Source organism: Polypterus senegalus, chromosome 17 (assembly GCF_016835505.1).
Source record: "Polypterus senegalus isolate Bchr_013 chromosome 17, ASM1683550v1, whole genome shotgun sequence".
Taxonomy (NCBI): domain Eukaryota; kingdom Metazoa; phylum Chordata; class Cladistia; order Polypteriformes; family Polypteridae; genus Polypterus; species Polypterus senegalus.
The window spans coordinates 51402313-51416015 of NC_053170.1; the positions used below are offsets into that span (position 1 = coordinate 51402313).

General features: G+C 39.1%; 1 protein-coding gene across 1 annotated transcript in view; it reads right to left on the reverse strand.

The window, feature by feature from the left end:
- lck (LCK proto-oncogene, Src family tyrosine kinase) overlaps positions 1 to 13703 on the reverse strand; it is a 100730-nt gene that overhangs the window by 18882 nt on the left and 68145 nt on the right. The window contains exon 10 of the mRNA XM_039739969.1: positions 6544 to 6620. Coding sequence (XP_039595903.1) covers positions 6544 to 6620 — 77 coding nt within the window. The remainder of the gene's footprint in view (positions 1 to 6543; positions 6621 to 13703) is intronic.

Here is a 13703-nt window from a genome sequence, read left to right on the forward strand (position 1 = left end):
TGGAAGCAAAGATTGCTTGCAATGCCAGGAGGACAGCCTGGAGAAGTACACTCCGGTTACCACAGATCCCTGCAGCCTTTCCTCCCCTCATCTGGTTCACCACCTCTGCAATCTCACTAAGATTGGGTGGTTCACAGCTAATTGGAGGATCAGCCTCAAGGACTGTGGACCCAGAGAAATCCAACATCGTAGCCTGAGGATCAGCTTTGAACAACTACTCAAAGTAGCCAGCCCAGTGGGTCACAACTGAAAATGAGTGGATGGATTAATATTTAAAAGTGCTACGGTGGCACTCGCTTCCCAGGTCCTCCCTGCATGGAGTTTGCATGTTTTCCCCATGTCTGCGTGGGTTTCCTCCAGGTACTCCAGTTTTCTCCCACAGTCCAAAGACATGCAGGTTAGGTGCATTGGTGATCCTAAATTGTCCCTAGTGTGTGCTTGGTGTTTGTGTGCCCTGCAGTGTGCTGGTGCCCTGCCTAGGGTTTGTTTCCTGCCTTGCACCCTGGGAATGACTCCAGCGGATTCCTGTGACCCTGTAGTTAGGATATAGCGGTTGGATAATGGATGGATGGATGTATAAACTGACACCTATTTCAATACAATATGAATAATCAAGCTCTGCTTTGAGCTATAAATTGAGAAATCAATTGCATGTTGAAATTTTCCATGCCTTAATCACCTACGACAGCATTTTTACTAGTAAATGTTCAAGGGGGCCTCCATCCTAGTGTGGTTTATCGGAATAAATACCACCTACATATTGTATTTTTTTCTAAATGCTTTGTCTTTCCGCTGTAGACGCCATTCTTTAAATGCTACTGATTATGCACTAACGGCTCATAGTGCTCCTTCCTGATGCAGAATATTGAGAGGAACTCCACCCCATCAGCTACACAAATATTTAACAGGAAGAGCTGTCATTTAATTTATTAATTACCATCTTTGGACAGTTGTTAAGAAACAAGTTACTGTACTAGAAATTAGTATTGAGATCATCCCTTCACGTTAATGATAATTTGTTTTATGTTTTGCACTTTGTGTTTTATTAGGACTGGTCTGTAATTTCAAACAACTTCACTGAGACCTATGGGTTATCACTGCTGCCTCACAGATCCAGAATTGCATTGTTTCATTCATCTTCTGCTTCACATCTCTAGATAAGCAGCAGCAGGTCCAAGACAGAACCATCCCTGCACCTTCAGAGTTGCTGACTGAAATACTGACCCTGTCACTGTCTGCCCACATCTGTGTGACTGTTCTGGAGTCTCTGCATATTCCAAACATGTCTTGTGAAGGTTAACTAGTGATTCTAAACTGGGCCTTTGTGAGTGGTGGAGTCCTGTGATGAGCTTGACTGCACCAGATGTTTTAGGACACCCAAGAAAAAAATATTTTAGAAGTTAGTTATTTAGGCAGTATGTGCTCATGTTCTTACGAAACACTATATAACAGAATAAATGCAAATATTGATAAATAAAAAGTATCAATAATATGCTTTTGAAACATGTTATAATTTTGTGGTCCCCATTTTAATGAAGTTTGGAACACAGCTGTGTATCTTTTTAAGTAGACCTATGGTAAATTATTGATTTGATATAGTCTTCTTTTAGGTTTGGCAGCTTTCTGTTCTTTGTCCTTTACAGGGGATCCCACACAGCTTAATTTATGTTGGCACGGGGGCTCTGAGATGGTCAATGTAATACCATGAATATGCTGTCTGCAGACTGCCACTCCAAGTTGGTCTTAATTGTTTTTGCAATGTGCACAACATGGTGAATCAAACTTTTTTTCCTAACAGTCTTCATTCCATCAGCCTTCATCAAGTTCTCTCTCTGACTCTGCCACTCCACAACATTGATATTGTTGTTTTTAAACCATAGCTGTGTAGATATGTCTTTAACGTTTGACATTGGAGCGTACCTACCTTCCATTTGGCCAGAGATACCTTGCCAACTTTATACATTTTTGGGAAAGAGATCACAGTTATATCCTCACCCCTGATAGCAAAACCAAAAATATTGTATATCGAAGTCCTCGGATGCAAAAGCTAGCAATATAAATTCTTCTCAATACAAGTTATTACAATTTTTTTCTTTTTTAGTTATTTTTTAAAGTTTGCCCTGTTTCACTACTATGCGGGTGGTGCGAGCTTGTATTATATATATGTATGTGCATAAAGAGAGACAGAGTGTGTGTGAATGTCGTAATAAATGGACTGGATGGAGAGTGATGCCTTACCAAACTGGGAGGCCATAATGAATAGACCACATGGACATAAGAGCAACCCAGCCAGGATGGCTCTTACTTCTAATCCCAGTCAGTGAGAATTAATAATGGTTGGACTGTGAGAGTCTATGTACCAGGGACAGTTCCCAGCAGGTGAAAATGGCCCTCAGTTTGGACACTCGCAGGCTTACCAGAAGAACCTGGAATTACACTGCACCTAACCTCAATCAAGGAGCTGGAGTCAGAAGCAGCGGAAAACATAAAGAAAAAGAATTATATTGATTTGTATTGTGTTTTCTGGAAAGAGCAATATCTGACAAGGTACTATATAAATAACATTCCTCTTCTGAACCTGGGACTGTGTTGGCGCTGTTGTGTCTGGAGTTTGGCGCTCAGTGTTGCCTCCTAGAGGTCACTATTTATGCGTATTCAATGCATTTACAGTACTGCTATTTTTGCATTTATCGCGCGTTCCATTAATCTTTTAAGCATAAGTGTGCTTTATAAGAATCAACTGGATTACAGGGTAATTCCAGGCTGGCAAAGAGGCACATATCAAACCCTCAACAGCTGCTGTAGTGGTTTTTTCATTTGTATCAGTTTTTAAAAGGTTAACAAACAGTAAGCTTCATTTTTTGAGGTTATACATTTCCCCATAAATGTCTTCTTAACTTTACTAACAAAGCATTACATGTCTTTAGATCATATCTGCTCTGCTTTAAGACACACCCTGTTTAAAATACACCTATTGTGCATCAATCTGGAATTTTCAGCATTTTTTACTTTTAAAGCCATTGTTACTTCTTTGTGCAGTACCTTTAAGATAAAATACACCCAAGTTTTCACACAAGAAAAGCCAACGATCACATTGTGTATAATGTTATCAGATGTTATCTGTGGCTGGTTAAGGGTAGCACAACATACAGGAAGCTGTCAAGATGACATTTTCATGGTTAGACGTTTCTCTGCTAAGGTTTACTGAGTTTTAAAAGACAGAAAGCCTGTTAAAAGGAAAAAAGATCAGCAGTGACACCTGTAGACTGTGACCCATTTTACATTTAAACAAGCGCTAACAGAATTTTGTTCAAAGCTGCCTGTGGCATGGTAACATACAATATGTGCGGCTGTGTTACATTTGAACAGGTAAATGCTTTTATTTTCTGCCCTAAACTAAAATTTCCATGATTTGCTGCTTCATACTCTGATATATATCCATCCATCTTCCAATTTTTCTAGAAAATATAATGTATAATTATTTTGTAATTATATTATTTCATAATTATGTAATACAGTAATTGTTTATTCCTTATTATAGTGATGCATGCTTCATACACAGACAGCCATTGTCTTTGCTGGCAGGGCAGATTGCAGTTTTATGCACAAGACTCTTTTAAAAAAGGCCTTTAACTCTGCTTCAGTTGGAACCATTTCAGGCTTATTTATATTTTTTTTATCATTTGTATTTGTATCTTGGCACCCCTACCCTTTATCGCTGTTCACTCTTTCTGTTACAATGTCTAATTGGAAGCATATTTTAAAGCATTTCCATTGTTATTTATCAAAGATTTTCTCTTGACCATCAGCATCAAACATTAGACCAGAGAAACATGATCTGTTTCTTCCATTGCATTTGTTTCATTCTGTATTGGGTTTTGCACATCAGTTTATTCACAATTAGTGGCATTATGGCTTTATGCCCAGGACAACAATATTTAAAATGTTTCATCCATTCATGTTAAAAAATGCAGTTATTTACCATGATCTTTTTTTTTTTATTTCAAATCAATATGCAACAATATCACTGCAATATGGAAGCCAAAATACTTTCCAATTCTAGCAATTTACACCCAAAATTAGGTCCTAGTGATACTAGACATAATTTCAGCACATCTACATAATTCATTCTTCAACCAATCAAATTTAAAAATTTAATTGAAAAAAAGTGTTTGCTGTAATTGACAGTCCTAAAACTGAGACAAGACTACCATTGACCAGTTCTGACTGTGACTACCCAATATCCACTATAAACTCACAAATATTATCACTATACTCAATAAATTGGGAAAATCCTAAATATTTCGATTAAACATAAGAGCTTTTAGCTACAGAGTTGTGGCACGATCTGTCTGATTATATAACTGATGTTCCTTGGGTGTAGGCTTTTAAATCAGGAAGAAGACTTATGACTTTAGTCTAGCATACCCTGACTAGAGCTGCTGATTAGCTGTGCATATTGCATCTATTTTTTTACAAAAATTATAAGTAATACAATAATTATGAACTGTTACTAACCCTGCTCCTATTTTTGTTTCTTTTCTGTGTTTCCTGCTCTGGTACTTTCTGTACTCCAGTTCCAGGTTGTTTTCCTGCCAATGGGAAATACACCTGAGATACTGGGAGTCTTGAAATAAAAGGATGGAAAGAATTTGTTGTCAAATCAGAAGGCCCAGCAAAGACTTTACTGTTGAATGTCCGGGATGGGTTCATTGAGCAGTTGGCAGATGTCCCCTGGATTGTAACTGTGTCTAACAATGATTGTTATCACTGACTGTGGGCCCCCCAGTGGCTTTTTCTCCAGGGATGCTGGTAAGGTTCAATAATAATGTTAATTGACACATATTGTTAGGTTTTACTTATTACTCACTTTGTGTTTAAAAAAGTTTGTTTGTTTATGTGTATGCGATATGTATAAAAGTAATTTGGAAGGTGTTAAGCACATTGTACCTATGGACTTGTTACAGGCATTCTGAGCTTGCGATCATTGAAAAATGCTACACAAAAATAAAATGAATTGGACTGAATTAGTAATGGTCATTAAAAAAGAAATAAAATAGGCTTATTTTGTCACCGGTATATAAACCAAAGTTGCCAAAAATGTGTAGAGAATGATTTTTGGTATACTGTGTGGGATAAGAATGGACATCCCGGGCTAAGGAAGAGCACATGTTATTAACTGGACAGAAAGCCAAGAGGAATGTTGTACAGACAACTCTGTGCCCAGCTGGTATAAAATAATGGCTGGACTAGTGGAAGCCGGAACTTTGGAGCGGTTTCATCCCCCATGTGCTAGGTGCCAGTGGTCCTCGTATGAGAACCCATTTCAGACACCTGCAGGGGTGCTAAGGAATGGAGTCTGGAAGTGCATTTTAGGGCTCACTTGGAATCAGTAGTGGGATCTGAAGGGGGAGGACAACTCTACTTTGTTTATGGCCCAGAAGTGCTTCATAGAGGAGACAGAGTGGCACCAGAAGCATTCCCGGGTCCACTGAGTTTTGTCCGCTGCCTCCTGACTCTGACTCTGACTCTGACTCTGTGGCAGCGGGCAAAACTCAGTGGAGGAGGGGAAGGAGGAAGAATTGGAAATTATTAAATAATTACTGCATACATGTGACTTACTGTTGAGAGAGGAATGTTTAAAGTGCCTGGAAGGAGAATATAAATCCATTATTTTATTCTATTAACATGTGCTGTATTACTAGTTCTGTTGTTTGGGGCTCTCTGGCACTGTTATGTGGTCACAACTGTATTAATCCTGCAGCTTTGAAGGTGATAGTGCAGGGTCAGCCATTATAGAGCACCCCTGGAGCAAATTGTCAGATTAAGGGCCTAGTTCAAGGGCTCAGCGGAGTAGGATCCCTTCTGGCAGTAACAAGATTTGAAGTGGCAACCTTCCAGACACCAGCTTCAGTGCCACCTCTCTTTAGAGTGGAATACTAACACCCTTGACTTCAGTATTCAGTATTTCTGAAATGAACTGAGAAGTGCCAAACATATTATTGGCAAATGCTCAGATTATATACACAGGACATTCATTTACTGAACCCTCTTATTCTAAATGTAAGGTTTTAGAGAAGCTATCCCAGCAGAATTGATCAGTATCCAAACATGGACATGTTGCCAGTCTGTTACTGGGCATACAAACTCCCAATGGGGGAATCTGCCTAGTTGGGATTTTGGAATGCGCAAAGCTAAACTTTCAGCAAAAAGCCTACAAACTCAGTCTCCCAAAGCAGAAATGTGCACCACTATGGATTAAGATGTAAAATGGATTAAGAGGTAAGATTAGCTTCTAATAATGAAACTTGCTACAACCAAAGATTCCAACCTTTCACAAGAAATGACAGACTTTGCTTGGGCTATGCGGAGGAGATTTCAGTGTTTTGATTGTTTGTGATTCCTTTCAGTGAATATTCTGTCATGACATGTTCATAAAATATTGAAGATCTATATTGACTTTAATCAAGCTGCTTTCTTATATTTTAACAGAATATTAATAATTCAGTTTTGCAAAGCACAGATAATACAATGACAGTTTACCTGGGATGCCATGTCAATGAGGATATTGATTGTTAATTTGGATCCTTCACTTGTTTTCAGAAAATCAACAAGACTGCCTGCAAATGAGTAAAAAATCAAACCAGTCAATCACCAGATCAGGCAAAGCAGACAACACCAATTTGACTGTAAAATTAACAGCAGGAATGTAGGTGGGTCATTTGCAATTTGCGACATTTTAGCAGTATATACAGATCTTCCTTATCTAACTTGGCAAAGTCTCCATTGCTGTAAACCAGGGCCCAGACAGTTGTGCTGGCTTTTAAAATAGCAATAATAAACTGTTGAAGGAAATAACCAACCGGTATCTCCTAAGATAAACAGTCAAAAAAAAGAAAATCATAATGACAGTAATACCCATACAAAATACCACCGCACCCCAACCCACCAACAAAATGTACTCTTATAACAACGTTAAAACTTACACTGCCGGAGGAAAATGTGCCCTTTGTTTAAACATTTCATTGATTTTCACATCTAATGTCAATGAAGAAACAGTAGGATCATTAAAATTCAGAGAGTATATTAAAAAGCAATTTAGTATGCCATGACTAAGGCATAATTTAAAGTCAGCATGTCATAACGTAGCAATGTAAGCTTCCCAGAAGCTGCACACTTGACACAAATTTTGGTAACTGTGAGATGCTACCAACCATACAAATAAAGCAGTGTATTTCTATTTTCAGAAGAACTTTCATTCTTCACATAGACGCTACATATTCAAAATAATCCTGTAGGTGGTGAGAAAATGCTGTGCCCAGGGGTACAATTTGGCGTGCTATTTCATGATTTTTTTTTTTTAAGCACTGAGTCAATTTTACATGACAGGCAAATCCTCAGCCAAGGAGTATTGTTACTTTTTTCCTTAATAGTTATTTTCTCAGTAAGTGCTGTAAAAAGAAGCAATAAAAACAAAGCCAAAGAAAAACCCAGTTCCTTCCTACAGGGAGCTTCTATACAAGAGATGGAAAACTTCGTTGTAGTGCCTAGAGGGGAGAGACGTGCCCTCATAGCTCTTTCCTGAGTCAACTTTGCACACATATTTGGACATTTTCACTGGAGAAAATTCACACAGGGAACAACTGCACCAGGACATAACTCTTGGGACTTGTTTTTCTGTGTATATATATCACATATTATATATATATATATATATATATAAATCCAATTTAGTGTTGGCAGGTCTGGGTCTATCTATGCACATACAAACATATCATACACACACAAACACACACACACATTTAGTGGATACTTTATTAAGTACACTTATCTAATATTGAGTAACAGAGTGATGTGGTCAAAATGCATAGAGAATGTTATTACCGGTCAAAAAGAGAATCCTCAAAACATAAAATGCTAATCAAAAATTAGAGGCAAATGGTAAAGTTCAAGTTGGAATCGCAAATTTCATTAAGTTATCCCCATCTCAGCAATGTTACACATCCCAAAATGATGGAACCCACAATAAATTAACAACTTTTAAAGGAAGAATTCAAAAACAAAATAAATTTCAAAGTGAATTGTGGAAGTGAATTATTGCCTCAAGTGGAAGAGTTTAAGTACCTCTGGGTCTTGTTCATGAGTGAGGGGAAAAGGGATGGTTAGATCTACAGATAGTTTGGGCAGCAAGCGCAGAATTGCAGTCATTATACCAATCCTTAGTGGGGAAGAAGGGACTGAACCAGAAGCAAAGCATCTCCCAATTTACTAGTCGATCTATGTCCCTACACTCACCTATTGCCATGAGAATGACTAAAAGAATGAGATTGCAGGTACAAGTGGCCAAAATTAGCTGTCTCTGCAGTGGGGCAGGGATCTCCCTTAGAGATAGAGTGAGAAGCATAGACTTCTGGGAAAGCTTCGGAGTAGAGCTGCTGACCCTCCAGATCAAAAGGAGCCAATTGAAGTGGGTTTTGGCATTTTATGTGGAGGCCTTCTGTATGTCTTCTGGTGGAGGTTTTATGAGCATGACAAGCTTGTAGGAGACCCCAGGAATGATTCAGGGCTCTCTGAGTCATATGAAAATGACATGTAATCATGAACAGACTTTTTCCCTTGGCAGTGTTCTAATATTTTGTTTACAGCCACTTTTGTTTGTACAAGAACACTGAAAGTCTAATGAGAAGATGCGTACATAATTGTTATCATACTTAGTGATCGCCCACTCCAGAGGCTTATTATCCAATAAAAAATTGATAAAGGCTATTCAAGCCCTATGATTAATGTGTGTGTGTGGCTGTATATACAAAAATCATCCTGTACTAATTTATAAATCCTCTGCACATATAAGGATCTTCCACGTACCGGACAGGATGAGCTGTGGTGGGTTACTTGATCTGACTGGGTCCAGCCTGTCATTAGTCAGGTTATCTAGCCTTTAATGTCATGTATGGCCCCTACAATTTGCTGGAATGACGTAAAAACATCACCAAATTATTTGTGAATGTCTTTCACTTCTGTTTGCAGACTGCGATTATCATGATAGACATGTTGCATCTCGGGGTTGCTTACATTAGGAGGATCTGAGTTTTTGTACTGACAGGAAAAGGTGGCAATTAAAAACTTTATAAAGACAACCGGGAAAAAATTGTAGTTGGGTTAGGGTTAGGGAATCATCAGAATACAAAATGCTAATCAAAAATTGGAGTCAAATAGTAAAGGTCAATGTCACCAAAACACAAACCACAATCTCAGATAATGTGCAATGCATGTGGTGACAGTTATATGGTCACGTTAGTAACATTATCTGTCATGCATTCCCTATCTAACATGGAATACTCTATTTAACCATGGCAAGAACCATGCTACATATCCTGAAATGCTGGAATCCATGACAAAAACAAAATGGCCATGAAATTGACAATAAATAGGAAAACATTGAAGAACAAAATTCAGAGTTAAATTGAAATCCTTGGGTTTGAAATCCCCCAACAAGATTTATTAAGGATTTGTATCTCTAATCTGGGAATCACAAAAAAATTAATAAAGATTCCATTCACAACTGTAGGACCTTTTGTTACCTCAATAACTACCTAAATTCTTCAAGACACTGGGGGATTGTGATCCATGTTAACTAAATAGCATATTGCAGTTCCTGCAGATTATTAAAATAAACACTTTATGAATATATTTATGTATAGAGTCACAGATGAACCTACATCCTTGGGCAGGACATGCCTCACTTGTTTACTACTACAATCACTTATACTACCTCAGTCTTTCACTATCACACTCACTTGCTACCTAAATTATTCCCAAACCACAGGCACTCACTACCTCACTCGTTCACAAGCACACTCACTCATTACCTCACTGATTTACTACCACAATCACTTGCTGCCTCACTTGTTTACTACCACATTTGCTCGCTACCACACTCACTTGCCACCTCAATCCTACAACATTTGCTAATTGCTTCAATTGTTTACTACCACATTTGCTTTACTACCACACTCACTTGCTGTCTCACTGATTTACTACCACACTCACTCACTTCCTCACCCGCTTGCTACTACACAAGTTCACTACTTCACCCACTCGTTACCACGCTTGCTCACTACTACACTCACTGACTACCTCACTCATTCACAACCACACTTATTCGTTACCTCAATCATTTGCAAACAACACTTACTCGGTACCTGACTCATTTACAACCACATTGACTCATTGCTTCAATCATTTACAATCACACTCACTCACTACCTCACTCTTAATACCACACTCACTTGTTTCCTCAGTCATTCGCAAAACAGACTCAATCACTATCTTGCTTATTTACTACCACACTTGCTCGCTACCTCACTGATTTACTACCACACTCAGTCACTGCTTCACTCATTTACTACCACCCTTGCTCACTGTGTCGCTTGTTTTATTAACACACTCACTCACTACTTCACTTGTTCGCAACCACACTCATTCGCTACCTCACACCGTCATTGACAAACAAACACAGCACAGCTTCTTCTCACCCTCTTCCTGTTTACCGATCCAGATGAAGCACACAGTAGCCCCACTTATTATTAACACACAGCTCACATAAAAGTCCATACACAAATACATCACCGTTAACACAGTATTACACCGACACAATATTACATTTCCTATTTCTTTTCACTTGCACAGTCTTTAGAAGTTGTCCCCTAATGCTTAGCATACCAGTAAAATGGTTTCCTATGGTGAAAGGAGAGTTTTATCATGTATACTGAAACAACCTGTGTATCACCTACTACTACCCCTGCAGATTTTATTTTTTCTCCAGCCGTCTGGAGTTTTTTTTTTTTCTGTCCTCCCTAGCCATCAGACCTTACTTTTGTGTTAATTAGTGTTCTCTTATTTTAATTCTTACTTTGTCTTTTTTTTTTCTCTTTCTTCATCATGTAAAGCACTTTGAGCTACATTATGTGTATGATAATGTGCTATATAAATAAATGTTATTGTTGTTGTACTACCGCAAACGTCAAGAGAGCTCTGGCAGGCACTCAGCAGCAACAGTAAACTGCATAAAGGGCACCTGCTTGAGAGGAACAAGCCTCACTCAGATAACTAGAGAATTAAAATAGAACAACCACCATGTTGGGGTTTATAATTGTGATGTACACAGTAGAAAGGTCCTATATCAAGTATTTGTGTGCTTGTGTATTTAGTTTCTTTGAAATTCCTTTTATAAGCAATTATGACTTTAACAGCAAACAAAAGAGAGATTACTAATCAGCTGAGTCCACAGAAATGCCAACAATTCCAAGGACTATTATTTTCAGAATAAAAAACGAGCACATCATTGATGGTCTGCTGTTAAAGCTGATAGTGAGTGAGGTCAGCAATTTCTCAGTCAATGATATCTGAGTTTTTCATAGTGCTGGACAACATGCATGCGTTGGCCATAATTGTGGGCTTTGTTTGGTTTGAAGGGCTGACCAGAGTCTTCCTGGTTGTTTTTACAGCCTTGTCTGTGGTCTGGAGCTGGCGGTTACTGTTTGTCACCAGCGCTTTAATGTTAAGTGGACTGTCTGTCCTACTTTAAATGATTACTTGGAGGGCCAGCAGGGGTTAGGAAGCAAACGGGCAGAAAGTTAACAACAAGTCCTCTTTTTTTGTGCAGCAGTTTGGGTGGATTCTTCCTTTGTTCCTGTCTTGAAAGTCATAATGAAGGAAATGTGAGTCAAAGGTGTAAGGATTCTCTCCAGCATGTGGAGGGATAAGCTGGGCAGCTGCAGATTACCATGGCAACGGCTTCTGTTCTGCAATGTTTATTCTGCAGCTCATTTTGACTCTGGGACACATTACTGGAAGCACTACACTTTAAGGTTGTCTTACTGCATTTCAAGAATTCAACAGCTAGTGACCATTACGAAAGCTGGTGCTAAATAACCTTGAAATATCGGAGCAAACTGTGTAGTTTTATAAGTGTTGGCACTGATGTGTAAAGAAAGCAGCTTGTGGCCCTGCTAAGCCACTCTCCCCATCCATCTACCATGAAAAGGGAGAAAAAACTAGACGAAGGTGTCTTTCTATACCCAGAAACAGTCATCCATCAATATCAAACCAAGTAGTTAACAAATTCTGAGAAGTTAAAACTGCTAAGGACAGAATTCCTTCATTTGTATCCTGTTGTAGTCTGTAATATTAAAGCAATCTGTAGTTACTTATTCACCATCATGCTATTTATTAATTTGCCACATGAAATTACATTCGGAAGTAAGCCATACTTATATTAGCTAAATTGCTCTTGCATTTAATGGAGCTAATAGGTACCTGTGCCCTAATGTGAAAAATAACTTGAAAAATTTCTAAATACGTCCCATCCAGCCCTATGCTATTCTGCTTATTATCCTACCTTTGCTTCTCCAATTCTGTTTTTAAGCTGTTATGTTCTGCCATATTTTGTGACAGCAGACAAATGTGTGCTTAAAGCTGTATGATTATTTTTTTGCTTCTTTTCACCTATTACTTTCTATGTTGTAAATCTGAACGGCTTGCAGAGAGAGATTCACTCAAAGTGGCAGTGTTGTAATAAACACAGCATGGTACTTTATACAAATCACAATAAATTAAACTGAACTGATTACGCAGCATGGTAGTTTTAATAAAAGCGTTACAGTTTTGAGAGAAATACATGGGGAAAACATGCAAACTCCAAGCAGACCCTGGCACTGTGAGGCAGGAAAGACAGCTCCATGGTGCCACTATGCTTAAACATCTCCAACTGCTGAACCACATTATCATTGCAGCAGGCAATATCTTTGTGAAATAAAAGAATAAGCTTCCCTATAGAGAGGAGAGCCTTCCAGAAGGACAACCATCTCTGCAGCAATCCACCAATCGGGCCTGTATGGTAGAGTGGCCAGACGGAAGCCACTCCTTAGTAAAAGGCACATGGCAGCCCGCCTGAAGTTTGCCAAAAGGCACCTGAAGGACTCTCAGACCATGAGAAACAAAATTCTTTGGTCTGATGTGACAAAGATGAACTCTTTGGTGTGAATGCCAGACATCGCGTTTGGAGGAAACCAGGCACCGCTCATCACCAGGCCAATACCATCCCTACAGTAAAGCTCTGTGGTGGCAGCATCATGCTGTGGTCACTTCACTGGGATGTCATTCCAAGTCATTGTGTGGAACAGACAAGGGCTTTCCCCAAAGCGGCAGGAACTGGGAAACTAGTCAGGATAAAGGGAAAGATGACTGCAGCAATATACAGAGACATCCTGGACGAAAACCTGCTTCAGAGCGCTCTTGAGCTCAGACTGGGGCGACGGTTCATCTTTCAGCAGGACAACGACCCTAAGCACACAGCCAAGATATCAAAGGAGTGGCTTCAAGACAACTCTGTGAATGTTCTTGAGTGGCCCAGCCAGAGCCCAGACATGAATCCGATTGAACATCTCTGGAGAGATCTTAAAATGGCTGTGCACCGACGCTTCCCATCCAACCTGATGGAGCTTGAGAGGTGCTGCAAAGAGGAATGGGCGAAACTGGCCAAGGATAGGTGTGCCAAGCTTGTGGCATCATATTCAAAAAGACTTGAGGCTGTAATTGCTGCCAAAGGTGTATCGACAATGTATTGAGCAAAGGCTGTGAATACTTATGTACATGTGATTACAGTTTTTTTATTTTTAATAAATTTGCAAAAACCTCAAGTA